At 23.5% G+C, this 22,653-nt stretch overlaps 1 protein-coding gene across 3 annotated transcripts in view; it reads left to right on the top strand.

The window, feature by feature from the left end:
- The window catches only part of LOC122510763 (segmentation protein cap'n'collar), a 212,821-nt gene that overhangs the window by 139,499 nt on the left and 50,669 nt on the right, over window positions 1-22,653 (top strand). For all 3 annotated transcript variants that reach the window (XM_043625644.1, XM_043625643.1, XM_043625645.1), the window contains exon 5: window positions 615-845. In XM_043625644.1, the coding sequence (XP_043481579.1) occupies window positions 615-845 (231 nt within the window). The remainder of the gene's footprint in view (window positions 1-614; window positions 846-22,653) is intronic.

Below are 22,653 nucleotides of genomic sequence, written 5' to 3'. Positions count from 1 at the left end.
ACTAGAATTCAATTGTTTACAATTTTTTTATAAATTTCTTTCACAATAATTCAATTATTATTTTCATAAATAATAAAACTCTTCACAGAATTTCAATTATTTTTAAGACAATTTTAATTGAATTCATCAAAAAATTCAATTGTTCTTGATAATTTTATTAAAATTCGTCGATAGAATTCAATTAGTATTTAAAAATTTGTTGATAAAATTCTTTATGAGAATTCAATTTTTGAGAAACATTCAATTATTCAATAAATTATTTATTTTTGTATTAAAATAATCCATTTATTGCAGAATTTTTCAATAAAAATTGATTTAAAAATGAATTTCAGTTCTGTATAAAATTAATTTTGTTGAAAAAGTTTAATTGAATTTTTATTGAAATTATTTAATGTTCTTATTTTCTAAAATATATTTAATTAAAAAATTTCTGAATAATCGAAATCTCCCTAAAATTGAATTGGAAACAAATGGATTTAAAAATTCTCAAAGAACTTTTTCAAAAATGATTAAAAATAATATTGATTTAAGGGAGAATATTAGTTAGAAATTCTAGAAAATAATAATTGAAAAAATATGTAACATTTTTAATAAATGTGTAAATTTGTTTGTAGGATAACAGATTGGAAGTGAAAAAGAACAAGTCCGGCGACGAAGAGTGTGATTTTGAGAAGTGCGAGTCTAGAGCATCCTTGTCAGATAACGGCAAGGTTAAAAGTTCAACCGCTGAAGACGAAGAAACCGACGACGAGATGATTCATACACCGCAATTTCATCATCCCCATCACCCACATCACCCTCACCATCCTCATCACCCACATCATTCTCACCATCGCTCGTTTCAAGTAAGTACTTTATTATATTCCTTCTTTCATTCATTTTTTTTTCTTTTCCAAAAATATACATTGGGCAAAATTTTTCCTTTATGATAAACGAAAGTTTCTTTTTTCTTCTACTGGACCAAGGAACTTTTTTATTTGCGGAGATAATTTTCTAGATTGTATGTAATTTTTACTCCACTAATTAAAATTTGACTGAAACGAACGAAATTTATTCCTAGCATGCAAAAAATATTTTATCTGAAACAACTACAAATTTTTATTATATTAGCGAAATTTTTAGTTGTTTCACTTTCAATTATGACTTTCGCTATTCTAGAAAAAATTATCGCTGTTCCAGATGAAATATTTTTTTCGTGTAAAAGTATTGAAGTGAAATACTTTCATTGACTCGACTTTATAAACGTTCAGTGAACTTCCTTCACAGCGGAGAGTAAATAGAAATGAAAAATAAAAAATAGAAATAAAAAAGAATCTAAACTTAATTTTATGAATCAAAAAAATTCGTCATAGGAAGCACAATACGACACGTAATATGGAACAACACCATATGACGTAAGTGAAAAGTGAAAAAACAATGTAACAACATAATGGAGCATTATGATAACATAATAGGAACAATAGAAGAAATAATTCGTATTATAAAGCTCTTGCTAATTTGACTAAGAGTTTTATAATTCACATCTAGATTATGTTTTGAGAGACCGGAAATTCCTTGTGATTATATATAATTTCATTTAAATGAAAATCCATTTATTTGAAAATAATTGCGACTACTGTTTTTTTTTTCTTTTTTTTTTTGTTGTTGTTGATAAATGACGAGTTTCATTCACTGCGTAATATTGATATCAATATAGAAATTAAGTTTAAAAATAAACAAAAAATATTCGTTATTTTTCAGTACAATTTCTATCATTTTTACAATTTAACAGAGAAGTTTTTAACATTTATAATCAATACTGGCGAAGAAGCAATATTTTTCGATGAAAATTTTTATTCTCAATCGAATAATAATTATTTTTAAATATTAATTTCAATTTTTAAGCGACTTGAGACGCAAAATTAAAAAAATTTTGCTTATTAATGAAGTATTGTTTATTTTTTTAAAATATTAATAAAATTATTTAAAATACGTAATTTAATTATTTTAAAAACTTTTAATAAAATTCTTCTGAAAAATTCAATTATTTTCATTACAATTTTAATTAAATTTTACGACAAGATTCAATTATTTTTTTAAAATTTTAATTAAATTCCTTGAAAAATTCAATTATTTTCAACAATTTCAATAAATTTCTTGTCAATTAAATTATCTTCTTAAATAATAAAATTCTTCGGAGAAATTCAATTATTTTTAAAACTTTTAAGAAAATTCTTTGGACGAATTTAATTATTTTCATTACAATTTTAAACAAATTTTTCGACAAATTCAATTCTTTAAAAAAAATTTAACGAAATTTTACAAGATTCAATTATTTTAAACAATTTTAATTAAATTCTTCAAAAAATTCAATTATTTTCAATTATTTTCAGTTTTTTTTGTAAGAATTAAATTATTTTCAACAATTTTAATAAATTTCTTGTCAATTAAATTATCGTCATAAATAATATAATTCTTGAAGGAAATTCAATTATTTTCATTACAATTTTAATAAAATTTTACGTCAAAATTCAATTATTTTTTAAAATTTTAATTAAATTCCTTGAAAAATTCAATTTCTTTCTACAATTTTAATAAATTTCTTGTCAATTAAATTATCTTCATAAATAAGAAAATTCTCTACAGAAATTGAATTATTTTCAAAAATTTAATGAAAATTCTTTGGACGAATTTAATTATTTTCATTACAATTTTACACAAATTTTTGATAAGATTCAATTACTTAAAGAATATTTAACGAGATTTTACAAGATTTCATTATTTTAAACAATTTTAATTAAATTCTTCAAAAAATTCAATTATTTTCAAATATTTTGAATTTTTTATAAGAATTAAATTATTTTTAAAAATATTAACAAAATTCTTGGCAAGAATTCAATTATTTTCATAAATACTAACATTCTTTGGCGAAATTCAATTTTTCTTTTTTTTTATAAATAATAACATTTTTGGCAAGAATTCATTTATTTCCATAAATAATAAAATTCTTTTGAGAAACTCAATTATTTTTTTAAATTTTAATGAAATTCTTCGATAAATTCAATTATTTTGAAATATTTTGAGTTTTTTTTTATAAGAATTAAATTATTCTCAATAATTTTAATAAAATTCTTGTCAAGAATTCAATAATCTTTATAATTAATAAATTCTTCTCTAAAATTCAATTCTTTTAAAAAATTTCAATAAAATTCTTGTTATAATTTCAATTATCTTTATAAATAATAAAATTCATCTTCAACATTCAATTATTTTCAAAAATTTTAATAAAATTCTCGTCCAAATTTCAATTATCTTTATAAGTAATCTCCGAAATTAAATTATTTTCCAAAATTCAATTATTTTCAAAAATGTTAATAAAATTTTTGGCAAAAATTAAATTAATTTCAAAAATTTTTCTCAATTCAATGCTTTTGAATATTTACTATTTTAATAATTTTTTCGAAACGAATTTAATTATTTAAAATAAATGTTGATTGCGTAATTGGAAATTTTGACTGTGTAATATTGATATTAATACATATAGAAATTAAATTAAAAAAGAAACAAAAAATATTTGTTTTTGTAACTATTATTATTTCAAATTTTGAATATTTATGAACTGACATTTATCAAATTTATCAAATTCTGTTGAGTTTTTTAAAAATTTTTTTTGCTTTTTGAAAATTGGCATTAATAAAAGAAGTGAGTTAAAAGGCACTTGAGGTGTTCGCTGAGCGTTTATTATATTATTATATGGCGCACTTTGAGAATTGAATAAATGTCATACGTTGAGAGTATAAAAGCGGGACGTTTTCGCCCGGAAGGTTGATTGTTGTCGTAGGTCTTGGATCATTGGCGGTTTTTCGAAATTGACCTAATGAGGGGTTCTCGGTGATACAATGCAGTCGAGTGATATATACGAAGTAGGAAACACAAACGCAGAGATAAGAGACTCGCGGTAAAGGCGGATAAGCCGCGTATAGTTAGAGCGGCGTTTACGATCCATAAACGGGACATTTGTTATTTACAACGACGACCGCGAGAAACTTAAATGTGGAGAGCCGCCCGAGAAGGAGAACCACAACCAACAATTATCCATCGTAACTGTGTCTTAATGTAACGAGTCGATGTTATGTGTAACTTTTTCATAAAAAATCCCTCTCTCTCCCCATGCCATCAAAGAAGAAAGAATATGGGCACCCCGCCGCCATCGAATTTTTGCTAGGAATTTTTTTTTTTTTTGTTTACAATGTTCTCACAGTATTGTGTAACTATACACCAATAATGTTTGTCGTGTTGTTGTTTGTTGTACATGTTTGGCAAAAATTAACTGAAAAAATTTTTTTTGATTAAAACGGATTAATTGACTATTATTGATTAAATATTTATTTGAACCAAATAATATTTATTGGAGTCAATTGAATATTTAATTGAATCAAATAATATTCATTGGAGTCAATTAAATAGTATTTGCTTCAAATATTGAAATTATTGGTTCAAATACCATTTAATTGACTCCAATAAATATTATTCGATTCAAGTAAATATTTATTTACTTTTTTTATTTATTATTCAAGTAAATAAATTTATTTTTAGTGTGGACTTTGGTGAATTTTTGCAATGTTTATAATCAACAATTTAGAAGAAAAAATATTTTTCTATGAAAGTATTGATGTATTTTTGAATAAAAAAATATTTTGCGTGTTTATTTAATATTATAATAATTTAGAAAAGAAAAAGAAAAAATTTTTTAAACAGAGTTTATTGTATTCGTCAAGAAAAATATTTTTTTTCTCATATAGTGATTGATCAGAAACGTTGTGAGAACTTAACCAAAGTAAAAATGTTCACATTTTACTAAGAAATTAAGAAATTATTTCCTTCAATTATACGAGATTTAAAATAAGAAATTCCCTGATTAAAATTTTACGAAATTAATTTGCAAACAAAATCCACGCGCGCGTAATTTTATAGTGTGTGCAATAATAAAATAAACTGGTAAAACTCGTTTTTTTGCAAAATCGTAAAAAAAGAGGATTGTAAAAAAAATTTGTCATTGAAAATTGTTGTAAAAAAAAGGTGTCACGTAAAATTCGCAAAATATGTGTTCATGGGAATTAAGACAGAATTGATCTCATTTTTTGAAAATAAGACTTTTTTTAATTTTTACATTTTTGAGAATTATTTTAGTTCGCAAAAAATAATGAAAGCGTTTATATAAATTCGATACAGTTTCTGAAAAAATTGCCTTTATTTATTTTTAATTATTAAAATTTTTAAAAATAATTTAATTCTTATAAAGAAACTCAAAATATTTGAAAATAATTGAATTTTTTGAAGAATTTCATTAAAATATTGGAAAATAATTAAATCTTGTCTAAAAATTTTATTAAAATTCTAATGAAAATAATTGAATTCGTCCAAAAAGTTTTCTTTTAATTTTTGAAAATAATGGAATTCTTTCAAGGAATTTTATTAACATTTTTAAAAATAATTGAATTTCTGTGAAGAATTTAGTTAAAATTTTTAAAAATAATTGAATCTTGTAGTAAAATTTTATTAAAATTGTAATGAAAATAATTGAATTTTTCAGAAGAATTTTATTATTTCTGAAAATAATTGAATTTCTGTGAAGAATTTTTGTTATCTATGAAGATAATTTAATTTACAAGAAATTTATTAAAACTTTTCAAAGAATTTAATTAAAATTTTAAAAAATAATAGAATTTTGTCGTATAATTTTATTAAACTTGTAATAAAAATAATTGAATTCCTTCGAAGAATTTTATTGTTTAGAAAAATAATTGAAATCTTTCTAAGAATTTTATTACTTATAAAAATAATTGAATTTCGGAAAAGAATTTTATTAGTTATGAAAATAATTAAATCACTTTGAACAATTTTCAGGGTGTCTACTATTTTCGTTTAACAAAATTCCCGGTTATTTCCCGGTTTTTCCCGGCTATATCCTAATTTTTTCCCGGTTTTTTTTCTTATCAAATTTAAATTTAAATTTGATTTCAAACATAAATAAATCATTAAATTTTTTGAAAATAATGTTTTTTTCAGTAATTTTAATTAAAAACTTGGAAAATACTTGAATTAAACAAAGAATTTTTTCAAGTTTTTAAAAATAATCTTGTCTCTTTATAATTATAATTGAAAATTGGATTTTTCAATTTTATTAAAATTACATTGATAATAATTGAACTTCTGCAAAGAATTTTACTATTTATAAAAATAATTGAATCCTTCCAAAGAATGCTATTATTTATGAAAATAATTTAATTCTTGTGAAGAATTTTATTAAAATTTTTGAAAATAATAAGCAGCAATAATTAATTCTTTACTTAATATGTAATAAACATTTAATTTGCTCAAGAAATAAATAAATATCATTTATTTGAACATTCAGAAATTTGAAATGATAAAAATTTAAGAGAAGTTTAATAATTATAATTATTAAATAATAATAGAATAGTATAATTTTTAGAAGCAAAAAATTGATTTAAAACTGTAAGAGGGACTTTAAATTTTAAAAATAAAATTATAATTATGGTCACTAACTTCCCTTGATTATTTTCGAAAAATTTAAATAAAATTCTTTAAAAGAATTCAATTATTTTTCAAAAAAAGTAAAAAAATTTCAATGATTTGTTTAGAAAAATTCAATTATCTTGAAACAATAGAATTGAAAAATTACAACAATTTTATTTTTTAGACAAAAAAAATTTTGCGAAAGTTTAATTTTATTAAACAATTTTAAGTATGTATATTTTTTTAAAATAACTAATAAAAATTTTAATTATTAATCTTCGGAGTAAGAAACATGAATACATTAGAATTTTACTCTTTATAATATTCAATTATTAATCAATTATTAAATTAAAATACTTTGAAAATTCTATTTGTTAAAAAGTTTCTAATGAATTTCTTTAACAAATTTAATTACATATTTTCAGTCGAATTTCACAATATTTCTATTAACTCCATAATTTTTTTTAAATTTATTTACATAATATATTTGAATTGGTAACTGATTTTTTATCATCAAATTAATTATTTTTAACTAACTTAAATTTAGAGAACAGTATAAATATCTATAAAAATTGAAATAAAAATTGATTTTTTAAAAACAAATTAAAATAATAAAACTTTTTTAATTTTTGTGAAAAAATTCCCGGTTCGGTATAAAATTCCCGGCTAATTCCCGGTTTTTCCCGGTCAAATAAAATTCCCGGTTATTTCCCGGTTTTCCCGGAATTCCCGGTTAGTAGACACCCTGTAATTTTATTATTTATGAAAATAATCGAATCACTTTAAACAATTGTATTAACATTGTAGAAAATAATAAGCAATAATTAATTAATAAGCAAATTTTTAGAAATTTTGTGTCTGAAATTATTCAAAAACTGAAATTAATATTTAAAAATAATTATTATTCGATTGAGAATAAAATCAAGAATAGAAATAAGAATAAATATAGAATAAAAGAATGAGGATAAAAATAAAAAGAATGAGAATAAACATAAAAAGAATAAGAAAAAAAATTAAGAAGAATGAGAATAAAAATAAAAAGAACGAAAATAAAAATAAAAAATCCTACTCAATTGAGACAAGCTGCGAAAATTTCTCGTCTCAACAAAAATTGTTTTAGGGCAAGAAAAGGCAAAATATTTTTCTCAGTGCAAAAAAAATGTTTTCAATGACTTTCACGCGATTCACAAGATTCTATTATTTATAACTTAGAACAGGATGAATGCAATTCCTCTTTCACAGTTAATTTAAAGATAATTTATTTTAAATTATCCGCATACATATAAATCTAATGTGTAGAATAAAAATTCGACTAAATCTACGCTATTCAATCATGAATAAAAATTTTTTGATGGCCGATTTGAAAAGAGGAACTTTGTTTTGCGCGACTGTATAAAAGTAACGATTGAAGATATATACAAGGATTGTAAATCAGTTTTTATTGGAGACAAAAAGTTTTCTCATATATGCATTAAGATGACAAATGGCCATATTACAGAAGCGTTTCTTGCACTTTTTTTCTCGTGAGCACAGAAAATCGTATTTTCTTCTATTATCCCTGCCACAGCGTATATATCTGTACAGATAATAATTTAAAGTCAAATTTCTATACAGTAATTGTAGATTTATAGTTCTAGAGCCAATTAGTATATCAACGAGTTGAGACAAAAAAAAACTATTAGAGTATAGCGAAAATAATTCTCTCTATATACATCAGATGTAATGAAATTTAAATTCATTCATGAATTTAAATTGAAAATATGTAATCACATGCATTTGGTTGTTAAAAACTATTATAATTTTCTTCTGAAACTGGTATATAAATCATGTAAATGACACATAACTATAAATCATTTTATTTATTGTCAGAACTCTCATTCGACGTATGGTTGTTTGCCTTTAAAGAGCGCGGGAAATTTCGGTTCGTGTCGAAAAGAAATTCAATTTTCGAATATTTTTAATTTCACGGTTTCCACGCGCAACCTGGAAACCTGAAAAACCAGGAAATGTCAGTGAATTTTGAATTAATTTATTAAATAATAAAAATTTTACAGGAATTCTATTATTTACGAAATATTTATAAATTTCTTCGCAATAATTCAATTTTTTTCATAAATAATCAAATTACTTAGAGCGATTCAATAATTTTCATAAATAATAAAATTCTTTGTAGATTTTCCATTATTTTCATTTTCTCTAAATAATAAAACTCATCGCAGAATTTCAATTATTTTTAATACCATTTTAATGGAATTTCTCGGAAAATGTAATTATTCTTAAAAATTTTATTAAAGTTCATTAAAAAAATTTAATTATTTTAAAAAGCCTTGCTATAATTTATTTATTAGAATTTAAGTATTATTGTTAATACATTTTTAGTTAAATTTCTTGAAAGAATTCAATTATTTTCAAAAAATTTTATGAAATTCAATTTAACAATTAAATTTTTTTTCAAAATAATTTTAATAAAATTCTTCGTAGAAATTTAATAAATTTCAATAATTTATCAAATAATTTATTAATTTGTTTACAATATCTACTATTCAAATAAAATTTCACAAAAGAATTCAATTATTTAAAAAGAAATATTAAAATTCGTCTCAAGAATTCAATTATTTTCAAAAGTAATAAAATTCTTCGCAAAAATTTAATTATGGTCAAAAGTTTAAAAAAAATTCTCTTCAAAATTTCAATTATCTTTATAAATAATGAAATTTTTCTCCAAAATTCAATTATTTTCTTAATTTTAATAAAATATTTGGCAAAATTTCAATTATTTTCAAAAACTTTTCTCAATTATCTTTATAAATAATAAACTTCTTCTCTGAAATTCAATTATTTTAAAAAATTTTTGGCAAAATTTCAATTGTTTTCAAAAATTAGAATAAAATTTTCGTTAAAATTTCAATTATCTTTATAAATAATAAAATTCTACTCCGAAATTCATTTATTTTCAAAAATTGTAATTAAATTTTTCTCAAAATTTCAATTATTTTTATAAAAAATAAAATTTATCTCCATAATTCAATTATTTTCCAAAATTTTAATAAAATTCTTGTCAAAAATTTCAATTACCTTTATAAATATTAAAATTCTTCTTTAAAATTCTATTATTTTAAAAAATTTGAAAAAAATTCTCCTTAAAATTTCAATTATCTTTATAAATAATAAAATTCTTCTCCAAAATTCAATTATTTTCAAAAACTTTTGGCAAAATTTCAATTGTTTTCAAAAATTAAAATAAAATTTTTGTCAAAATTTCAATTATCTTTATAAATAATAAAATTCTACTCCAAAATTCAATTATTTTAAAAAATTGTAATAAAATTTTTCTCAAAATTTCAGTTATTTTTATAAAAAATAAAATTAATCTGCAAAATTCAATTATTTTCCAAAATTTTAATAAAATTCTTCTTCAAAATTCAATTATTTTCAAAAATTTCAATTTTTGTCAAAAATTACAATAAATTATTCGTCAAAATTTCAATTATTTTTATAAATTTTAATAAACCTCTCATCAAAATTTCCATTATCTTTATAATCGAATGATCGATCAAATTTCGTAAAATTGAATTGTAAACAAAAGGATTTGAAAATTTTCAAAATAATTTTTTAAAAATTATTAAAAATAATTAATTTAAAGAAGAATTCTGAAAAAAACAGTAATTGAATTGAAGTGTTGAAAGTAATTTTGAAGAAGTTACAGTAACAATATTTTTATAATATAAAATAATAGAAATGATTTTATCAATCGGCCATCTTCAATTATTATAAAACATGAAGACATCGATTGCTCCGAGTCGAAGACTCGGAGTGATCCGTTTCTTCATGTTTTATAATAATTTTTCACAAGATGTTTAATTTCAAAAAGGTTTGAATTTGAAATTTTTAAAAATCTTAATTCTTATGGAAAAATAATAATGATTAAATATTTAGTATTTTAAGAAGAAGTAATTGAACATTTTTTTGAGTAATAATTTTTAGTCTGAATCAGAATATTCTTTATAGAGTCAAGAAAAAGTAAGAATTTTGTCTGAAAATCAAGGGAAAGAAATTTTCGAATAAGGAAATTGAAGACATTTTGAGTATAAATAGTGAAAAAAACGGGAGGATTTGTATTGTTTGTTGGACGAGATGTTAAGTGCGAGGGTAAAGAATTTACCGCTTCTTGATCTTTTGAGGCAAATATTGGGACCTTATATAGGTGCGCACTTAACTAGTAAATATACGAGCATGGCAATCATACAGACGCTGGTTTTCGAAGCGCAGATCACTACCGTTGCCGTTTAGTCACTGTTATAATGTTGCTACCGCTATCGCCGTTATGTAACCATATTTTTACGAGCACACTCGCTGATTGTAATTATCAGTCGGCGAGATTACTCGCTGCATTCGTTTCTATTCGGTGTATAATGTCGTCGCGTGATCAGAAAACGTCTTTTAGTTCTTGAGGAAATTTTACTTGTAACTCGTCACCTTTGGCTTTTACACGTGGATATTCTCTCCTGACACTTATCACTAACACGGATTCAAAACAGATATTTTTTTCTATTTAATGATTCTTTTATTTTTTATAACTCTATTCTTCTTTTTTTTTATATAATCCTATCGAGGCTATCAAATTATTGTTTTTGATGGAGAAGATATAATTGAGTCCTTTCTGTCTTTTTTCTTTCATTTTATGTGTAATATTTAATTTTTTTTTGAATAGTTGCAGCGATAAGATGACAAATTTATTCTGAAACAAGACAATTTCTCATTGAATTAAGTAAATAAAGTGGAAGTTAATCTAATGTCAATTTTTGTTTTATTTTGTAATAATTTTAATAAAAGAAATTCAGCTTCTTTGCAATTATTACAAAATTTAATAAAATCATTATTTTATATTATAAGAAAATTGTTACTGTAACTTTTTCAAAATTATTTCCATCATTTCAATTCAATTACTATTTTCCAAGAATTTTGTTAAAATTTTTGAAAATAACTTAATTCTAATAAAAAATTGAAAATAATTGAATTTTTTGAAGAATTTCATTAAAAATTTTTTATATAATTGAATCTTGTCGAGAAATTTTATTAAACTTGTAAAGAGAATAATTGAATTCGTCCAAAGAATTTTCTTAAATTTTTTTTAAATAATTAGATTCTTTTAAAAAACTAAATTTTTTTTAAATAATTGAATTTTTCAAAAAATTTCATTAAAATTTTAAAAAATAATTGAATGTTGTTAAATGTTATTAAAATTGTAATGAAAATAATTAAATTGTTGCTAAGAATTTTATTATTTATAAACAAATAATTGAATTTCCGCAAAGATTATTATTATTCATGAAAATAATTAAACTTCTCCAAAGAATTTTATTAAGATTTTTGAAAATGATTGAATTTCTGTGAAAAATTTTGTTATTTATAAAGAATAATTAATTGACAAGAAATTTATTAGAATTTTTGAAAATAATTGAATTTTCCTAACAATTTAATTAAAATGAATAAAAAGAATATAATATTCAAGTTAAAAGCACAATAGAAACTCTCTCGTTTTTCGTTTCTTAAAAAATACTTTTTTTTCCAATAGAGAACTTATTTTACTTTTGCTACAGTTAAGTGAGTAGTATAACTAACGATTATTACAGAACTAAACTTGCAACAATAAACCAAGTCATAAAATCCTAATAGAGGTAATTATTCGTTGAATATTTTCTCATAATTGAAAACATCTCAACTTCTTATTATTTCACCAGCGCAAAGATCGTGACTTTTTAAGTACAGAAGAACAAAAAAAATGTATATGCACCTGAGCAATAAAATTCACATAAAGTAAACTTAACAAGTTTTTGAAAAATTTCGGACTCGTTGATAAGAATCAAGTTTTGTGGATTACTCGAGTATTTTTTTTATTCCACTCCTTGAAATTAAAATAAGAAAACTTGTTAATTTGTATATAACGCGCGGAGTCTCTTTTAGGACCGCGAAAAAAACCGCATAGAAACAAAAAAAAAAATGGGTTGTAAAAAAATTTTGCCAACCTTCTTTTTTTACAGGAGTGAGAAAAGTCATGTTTATACGAATTTATTGGAGATATAAATGTGTGCTTGCATTTATTTCCACATACGTGTGACGCTACAGCCTCAAGGTGTAATTTCCCAACTCTTTGAATGCACAATTTTTGATGATGACAATTGTCGCTTTTAACTGTCTGAAATGATAAGGTCTTTAAAAAAAATCCTTTTTGTACTTTCACTTCTTTAGCGAATCTCATCTCCCAGGAGGAAAAAATAATCTAAATGGTAGCAGTTGAGGAGATGTAAAAGATAGCGGGACTTTAAAAAGTTTTTACTGTCTTTTTGGATGTGAACCATGTGTGAGAGTCAATTCATAGCTAATAACAAATTTTAATAATTCGAAAAAAAATTTTGAATAAAATTAGATAATTTTTTTATGAATAGATTATTTAAATAGATAATTTAAATAGAAAATTTAAATAGATAATTTTTTTATACGATCGGTAAAGTGTAATCAATTTCTATAATTATAGTTGGTAATTTAGAAACCAGATTCATAATAATTGAAAATTACGATGATTCAGATGCTATTGAAAATAAACTTACATAATATAATGGCTGTATTACAACAAATATGATTATAAATTTATTATTTATATTCTGTCTTTATTAAAATTTTATTGTCTTTTTCAAAATTATTATTCTTATTCAAAATTTTAATGAATTCGATTCTTGCGGCATTATAGTTTTGACTATTGTAAATTTTCTCCTGAGCCAGAAATTTAATCAAATGCTATCATTTTTTACTGGTTTTCTTTTATTTTTGTGTAAAATAGTTTCGAATTTAAATTAATTAAACAGCCTGATAAAAATTATCGAAAGAATTATTTCAAGAATCACGAAATTGTAATTTTCAAATGTGTAATTATAAAATTAGCATTGTTGTTTAACCGAAATAAATATTTAATTTCAGTGAATATTCATTTGGGATTAATGAAAGAAAACCTGCTTTTGTTAGCTGCAGTTATAAGATTCTACGTTGCGAGAATTTAATTTTTTTTACAAATTTCATTATTCATGTTACTTTTATTACTATAAGAAAGTTTAAAAATTTTATTACTCTTTAAATTTATTAGTTTCATTATTAACAATTTAGATTTTGCAAAATGACTGAATTTTTAAACGAAAACTTTTGAACTTTAATTTTATTGTCAATAAAAACTTCAATTAAATTTACATAAAGTTTAATAAAATTTAAAAAATTTAAGAGGCAAAATTATCAATTTTAAAAATGAATTGACTATATTAAATTAATTTGAGAAAATATTTACAATTAAATGTAAAATAGAATAAAATCGCGTTCTTTTTGTATTAAACATTTACGTAATATTATTTTTTTCAATTAATCATCATCTGTCTGACAATTATAAATTTTTTTCTAATTCGTAAAAATTCTTTTAATTTCCATTCATAGTCGATTAGTTTCTTTTTTTGCTTTATTACTGGATTTGCTTTTTCTTCTATTTTTCCATATTTAATTGAAATAAAATTAAAATAAGAATTGAAATTGAATTGAAATTAAATTGAAATAATAGAAATTAAATCAAAATAATTGAAATTAAATGAAAATAATAGAAATTAAATTGAATTAATAAAAATTAAATTGAAATTAGAAGAGTGAAGTAGCGATGAACTGAAAAAGTAAAATCACAATCAGTGTGAAGGAAAAGAAAATAAATTGAAGACAATGACCTATTAAGATTTCTTTAGCCCTCTTTAGAGTCATTGGGACCTAACATTAACATTAGAAAATACGTCGCGTTCACACACGTGGTGGAAACACACCTGAGAGGTCTGCCAATCGCAACTCCACTCAATCCCTACTTCTCTTTGCTCCTCACTAAGATTCTCGCGTTGTCGCGACAGTACTTGCATGGTGTTATCGTGAATACCTTCTTCATATCTTCACTCGCGGTCACTTCGTCAAATCTATTTAATAATTCTCAAGAAATTAGTTTTAATTTGCTTTTCTTTCGCGGGGGGAAAAAAAATACCGGAAGTGCCTAAAAAAAATTCTAAGGGAACAACGCTCGAGAATTACTGTGCGTTCGATCGTGCTACCACCGGAAATCGTTCTCCAAACCGGATGACCCGTTTAATGAGAAAAATCGATTTCCGCCTTCTACAAAAGTGAAAAATCAAAAGAAAAATTCACCTTGACTAATTTTGTTCCAGTGGAAGTTTAGAATTCTTTAGAACAAAACAAAAGTTTTGAAACAAGTTTCGAAGAAACAGAAGTTTGAACAACACAAGTTTCAAGAAAATCAATTTGAACAACACAATTTAATTGTTTAGTTGTAAAAAATTTTGCCTCGTTTTGAAGAAAACGAAATTTACACTCGGAAGAAAAATGAAAAGTGTAGACAAATGTTTATGATCAGTGTGAGCAAAGTTTACCCCCGACAATTCGAAATGTCTTTCGGTAAAAAAAGAAGATTGCGCCTCTAATTGCCATTTGGATCATCGTAAATGAATCAGTGTCTCGGAGTCTATTTTTTCTAAGATCAAAACTTCTCAAAAATGTAAATGTCGACATGTTTCCTTAGGCAAAAATTTGTCTTTAGAAATCAGCCACAAAAAAGTGAGGATACTGTTTACCTTTCTTGAAATCGTGTCTGTGCGTCGTTCTCCAAAAATTCAACTGCGAAACACGTTCTGTTTTTTTGACGAAAATTTGCAGATTTTCTTTTTCTTTTCGGTGAAAATTTGTGTGTTTGTGTCGCGAATGGTCATTGGAGAACACATGAACGAGGTGCAGCAATTTGTGTTCAAATCCCACACAAGTGCATGCAACACCTTTGATAAGTCCAGTACAGAATGTTGGAGTCTGATCTTGGAAGAAGGATTGTTCCAGGTAGATTTCCCTCACGCTTTTTCCTAAAAAAAAGAATAGAAGTTATCAAAAAATTCTCTAATAATGTAGGAGAAATTCTTTTCTTTTTCAATTCATTTTAATTTAATTTAATTCAATTCAATTCAATTAATTATTGTCTAGTTTTGTAAAACAGAAATTATTCAAGAATTCATTGAGAATAAGATTCAGAACCTGGGGAAGTAAATTTATTTTATACAGTGAAATACAAAGTTCAAGGGAAGTGATTAAAATTCGAATTCGAATTCGACTTTGACAGTGTTTCGTAAAATGAAAGAAAAAGAGAATTTTAGAAATTTTGAGTTCTCGTCGAGATTGAAAGGAAAGAATAATTTATTTTCCATGCGTCGTTCAGAAAATTCTAAACAATTATTAAATTAATAAACAAATAATAACGTTTATTATGTTTATTATATTATTAAAAGTTGTGAATTGTGACTGAAAGAGTGAAAAATTCGTTACAAATCGGAAGATAAAAATTCACTTGGAGCAAAAAAAATTTTTTCCGCGTTCCCTGTATATGTGGGTACTTTAATTTTTGACAGAATTTCCAAAAGTTATCCTTGGATTATGAGACGCTGTCTGCCTTAATTGAGCAAAGAAACTCGATTAGGCATCAAAATTTCATCACCCGGAAATCATAGATTCGAATCTCATTTCTCGAGGTCGAAATAGCACAAAACGACAACGTGCGTAATGAATCACGTGAATGCGACAGCTAAAGTTTATAACCAATTCACATCAAAGTCGGTGAAAGTTTGAATATTATAATAACAATTTTTTATTTCTATTACTATTTTACCTCGATTTAAATAGTTTTATTTATTTGGAAAAGAAGATTTTTAATACGACACTATTTTTATTATTTTTTTCCCCAGTGTTTACATACTTTTTTCATTTAATTTTTTTTTCTTCACAATTTTTCTATTTTAATAAAAGATTATATTACAGTGGAGAAAATTTGCATAGTTTTTTTCTTTTATTAAAAATATTCAATAAATTTTTTGTCCTGAAGGAATTAAGTTGTGAAGAATCAATCAAAACACTCGTTTTAAGTACTTATTATGTAATGTACACATTAATTAAAAATACATCTTCGGAAATAGTATATATTTAAGCGATTTGTTATTTTAATGACGTCAGTCACCAAAGACAATCCGATAGAAAAAAAATATATTAAAGTATAGCTCTTCTTTAATGCATTTTTAAATAAGTGCGGGATTTATTTTTATTCGTTAATGATAATTAAGATAATTATTTAATTATTAGTTTTGAATGTAAAAAGTCGTTTTCAATCGAAATTCAACTTTTCACGCGGAAGTTTTGAACCGCAATTGCAAGTATATATCTTTTTTAATGTCTCTGACAAAATTCAAGAACTATGATCTTATCACATTTTGACATGAAAATTCTCCATTCCACATATACGGTTTTCTGATTAGATAAATTCCGAGTTTCATGAATAAAAGAGTGTGAATACGTTGACTTCTAGACTAATGACAGAAAAAAGCACAAAATAGGAGAGAAAAAAATTGTAAAATTTCAAAAAAGTGAAAAATAAAAAATTCAATATTAAATTACAATACTTTTATTACTAAATATTAATTTTTTAGTTTAATTTTAATTTTTCAGCAAAATTTTAATTTTTAATTGCATTTCTTTTTTTTGACTTTTTCTATTAGAATTTTATTTAGAGAAATATTTCAAAAGTCAAGTTCACTAACTTAAGTAAACATAATGAAAAATGCAAAACGTCAAACTATTTGAATATTTTATTGAATAAATTAATGACGTCAAAATACAAATTTTTTAAATTTCAAGTCTTCTGTCAATTTTTTTTCTCTCTCTCTCTCTCTCTTATTATTTTCTTTTTGTCTGTGTTATGATGTAATTTTTCTTTATCTTTCTCTGACAAAAAAACGATAAAACAGGTGGAGTTTGTGCTAAGTTTGCGCAAGTGTTGAAATTTCTTCAGATTGATAATTTGTTTGTAATTGTAAAGATATACTTTTGAAAAAATTAAGGACAAAAAAGCTTTTTCTGAAAATTTTTTGTGAAAATCAGTCAAAATTCTGACAAAAAATTCTAACAAATACAAATTTTTAAAAATGTCTCTAAATAATATTCAACTGAAATGAGTTCTAATTTAGAGCCAATAATAATTTCGCATACATTAAAATTATCGACTTTAAATTTTTTTTTAGGATTTTTGCTAATTCAAAAAAAAAAAATTCAGTCAATTCTTCAGAATTTTGTAAACAATTTTCTAATTTAGATCTAAAGCCCTGTAAACCTAATGAATTGTAAGTTTGTCTATAATTTTTTTTTCGGCGCAAAAAATTCTTTTTCTCAAGGACGTTGGTTTAGAGTGTATAATTTAAAATCAAGTTCATTTCTATAATGGGGGGAGGAAAAAAATGCCTGACAGACACAAAAAAATTTTTTTTTTTTTTTTAAATATAAATAGAAGAAGAATAATGGTTTGAATTACGTAGAATATATGTCTGTGTCTCGATATATATGGTAACACATAGCAATTACAGGTGACTGAGGTCAGTGTTAATACGACACTCGCGTGAGAGAGGAGTTCCAAAAATGACATGTTCGCGAATGCCGCTGCCGTGTTTTCTTGCGTAACCCCCCCTTTTTGCTGCACAATACGCAGGATGTATATACGCGATCCTCATAGACAAGGGCCCCGGCAGTATTATTAAGAATATATATACATATATTAATTTAGTGTACTTATTATGTGCCAGAAAGATATACATACAACATACAGTTGTCGCGACAAGTAATATAAACGCAAGTCTTCCCCTCAATACTCCCGTCTCCTCGTATAATAGAAGGTTTTGCCTTCTACTCGTCAAGTAGAAAACCCAAGGACTTGTCATTCTTTGCGGACAATTACACACATGAATTTCAGAAATCCTCTCCACACTCGGCTTAATTCAACATTCAAATCAAAATTAGACGTTTATGAAAACAAAAAAAAATAATAAAAGAAGTTAGGCAAAGACCTTGTTTCTCTCTCACTTACGACATTTCTAGCAATTATTTACTGATTTGTTAATAATCATCGATTTGCTTCAAGTGAATTTGAGAAATTTTAGTAATCGTTCTTTTATTTTTACTTCAGGGTTGGCACAACAAATTTTTTTCTGAATTTTCTCTGATTTTCGGACAAAATTTTGACTTTTTCCCTGAACCTAAAGAATATTTTGATTCACTCTCAGAATAATTAGATAAAATAATGTTCATTTATGAATTTCTTTAAATGTAAAGTTATTCGAAAACATATCAAGAACTTCTTTTTTAAATAAATATTTAATGATAATTATTATTCCATAGGAATAAAACTTTCAAAAACTTCAAATTCAACCTTCTTTGGAATTCAACAATTGAATATTATTATAAAACATGACCGAGTGATAAAATGTTAAAAAAAATAAAATTGTTACTGTAACTTCTTCAAAATTATTTTGATCATTTCAGTTCAATTATTACTCTCTAGAATTTTAAACTAAAATTCTTCCTTAAATCAATTATTTTTATTAATTTTATAAAAAAGTTCTTTGAGAATTTTTAAATCCATTTGTTTACAATTCAATTTTACCAAAAATTTCGATTATGTGGAAATTCTTTAATTAAATATATATTAGAAAATAACTTCAAATAATTTAAAAAAATTCAATTGAACTTTTTCAGAAAAATTAATTTTACAGAATTGTTAGTTAAAAGTATGAAAAATTCCGATTTTCAAAAATTTCAATTTTAAATATTTTCAAAATTTAATTATTTCCAAAAATTCACGCTATAATGCTTTTAATATTCAATTATTATCTAAACTTTTATCGACAATTAATTTTTAAATCAATTTTTATTAAGAAAATTCTACGAGAATTCACTTATTTAAATATAAAAATACACTTATTTAATACAAAAATAAATAATTTATTGAATAATTAAATGTTTCTTAAAATTGAATTCTCATGAAGAATTTTATCAACAAATTTTTATATATAGTTAAGTTCTTTCGACGAATTTTAATAGAAATTTTTAAGAAAATCTTTTTAAATAATTGAATTCGTTCGGGAAATATTTTTGTTGAAACAGTCGATATTGAAAATCATTGAATTGAGAAAATTTTTTGAAAATAATTGAAATTTTAAGAAGAATTTTAATAAAATTTTTCAAAATTATTGAATTTTGGCTAAAAATTTTGCTATTTAATAAAGAAAATTGAAATCTTGACAAGATTTTAAAAAAAATTTTTGAAATTAATGGATATTTTGCCATTAATTTTATTATTTTGAAAAATAATTGAATTCCTGTGATGAATATTGTTATTTATGAAAATAATTGAATTTTATAAAGCATTTTATTAAAATTCCTGAAAATAATTGAATTTCTCGGAAGGATTTTCGTATTTATCAAGATATATAATTGAATCTTTTTCAAGAATTGCGTTAAAATTTTTGAAATAATATTAAATATATTTTAAAAAACTAAATTAATTTCAACAGAATTGAAATTAAAATTTTTCAAAAATATCAGTTCTATACCAAATTTTTAATTGAAAGTTCGAAAAATTCAGATTTTCCGAAAGATTTGAATTTGAAAACTTTCCAAAATTCAATTCTTTTTTTTTTAGTGTTTTCAACAAAAATTCTTCTATAAATCCATTATTTTTAATAATTAATTAAATATTATGTGAAAAAATTAAAAAATATTTTTGAAAATTTAAGAATTCCAAAAACATTTGAATTACTAATATTATTTTCAAAAATCAAAGTTCTTTAAAATTTCTAATTAAATTCATTAAAAAATTGAATTCCTATGAAATTTTTATTATTTATGAAAATAATTAAATGTTTACATAGAATTTTATCAACATTCTTTTTAAAGAATTGAATTCTTTTAGAGAATTTTATTAAAACAGTAGATATTGAAAATTATTGAATTGAGGAAAATTATTGTAAATATTTGAAATTTTGACAAATTTTTGACATTTTATTAAAATTTTTTGAAAATAATTGAATTTTGGAGAAGAATATTATTATTTATAAAGATAATTGAAATTTTGACGAGAATTTGTAAAAGTTTTTGAAAATAATTGAATTTTTGAGAAGAATTTCATTACATTTGAAAATAATTGAATTTCCGCAATCATTTGTAACTCCTCCAAAATTCAATTTTATTTTAGTGTTTTTAACTAAAATTCTTCTATAAATCCATTATTTTAAATATTTAATTAATTAAATAATAAAAAATGTAACTAATTTCTAATTTTTAACTAATTTGAATTATTAAAATGTTTCCGAAAAACGAGTTTAAAACATGTTTATCATAATAATTTCCTTTTACACAAAGAAAAAAATTTCTCCTAAAAAAGCGAACTGTACTTTAAAATTTATTTCCCGTGATGAGCAGAAAAAAATGATAAACAGGTAGAATATAGAATTTTGAATGACCCTTACACGCGAAAAAGAAATGTAAACTCTGCAAGCACGAAAACTAGCTACCTCGGCTAGTAAGTAGCAAAGAAACGATGAAACAGAGTCGAGTTCTTAACAACGGCTACGACAGTTACGATGGCTTTAGAATTTATCGCTTCCCTTCCTGTTCATGAATCGACTTGACTTTGAATTCCGGGGTCTTTGGAGTCAACAAGAGAGAAAAAAAAGAGAGAGAAGAGAGATCATTGAGTGGGAAGCTTGTCAGAAAATTTGTCAGAAGAACACGAATAACTCAAAAGCAGGTACATTGAAATACAAAAGAACTTGTGTCCCTTAATACCTAATCGACAGGTTCTTGCATCCGACGATTGAAAATCTTTTCTGAATCGTCTCAAGTGGCCACAAGTTTTGACAGGGGTAAGAGAAAGAGAATATGTGTCTCCTAAGTTGTAATTAAGTGAGATGCTGGACCTTTTTCTCTTTTTTTTCGAAAAAAAAGATTATCTCAACGACTACCAGTTTCTTTAATTCTTCTCGGGGATTACTTACGCCCCCGGACCAGGGGACTTTTTCAGAAAATTTGTCATCAAACAAATTGGATTTGCTTCTGTATGAAAGGAAAAGGACTTCCTCTCGAAAAAAAATTTGTCGCACGGGAGAAATTTGCTTCATTTTGAGGCGAGGAAAAATTTTCCCGAGGCCGTCTTGAATTCTATTTTCTCCTTTTTTTTAGTACAAAAAAGAGGAACAGAATTCGATAAAAACCAATGAAATTTTCTTTCGTAAAATATTTTACGTTTTGAAATTACTCCACACCGTTAAATCAATATGAATGGTTCGTGTCAACTTTGCGTATTCGTTCGTTTACAACTTGAAAAACCGTAATTGCCATATGATAGTTATTCAGAAGTTATTTTTTTCTCTTACTCGAGCTGATTCCCAAGTAGTCGAGCATTTCATAGTTGATGTAGTTGACATAAAGGACAAAACTTCCTAAGTGTTGTCAGCTGCCTTCTATAAACTTATTCCCCACTCTATTTCTCATCCTCTTTAGAATTACATTCTCGTTAGCTGTAAATTAAGAAAAAAATTTAGTTTAATTTCAATACAGGCTCGATAATTTTTAAAAAAAGGAGCAAAAACTATAACGCTTCTAATATTCAATTACTATCTACAGGGTTGGCACAAAAAATTAATTTTGTTTTTACCTGCACGGAGAAAAATATAAAGTAACTTTTAATACTTTTTTAGTAAAAAATTTCCGGTAAAGCATTTCTGGTAATTTTTACTACTTTTTGAGTAAATTTTGCTATGTTCGAAGTAAATATTTGTAAAAATTAGTAAAATTTACTTCGAACGTAACAAAATTCACTCTAAAAGTAGTAAAAAAAATTACCAGGAATTTTTTACTATAAAAGTAGTAAAAGTTATTTTATATTTTTCTCCGTGTGATTTCCAGACAGAATTATGACTTTTTCCCTGAAAAGAATACTTTGATTTACTCTAAAAATTATTAGATACTCAAAACAATGTTCTATTACATTTATTCACAAATTTCTTCAAAAGTAAAATTATCAAAAACATCAATAACTTCTTTTTTAAATAAAAAAAATATATTTAATCATTATTATTTTTTAATAATAATTTATTTATTTATTTTTAATTAAGATTAAAATTTCAAATTCAAACTTTTTGAAATTCAATAACTCATAAGAATATTATTATGAATATTATTATTCCACGA

Source organism: Leptopilina heterotoma, unplaced genomic scaffold (assembly GCF_015476425.1).
Source record: "Leptopilina heterotoma isolate Lh14 unplaced genomic scaffold, ASM1547642v1 Lhet_73, whole genome shotgun sequence".
NCBI lineage: Eukaryota > Metazoa > Arthropoda > Insecta > Hymenoptera > Figitidae > Leptopilina > Leptopilina heterotoma.
Note: the sequence above shows the minus strand (reverse complement) of the source record. Positions and strands in the feature narration are given on the sequence as shown.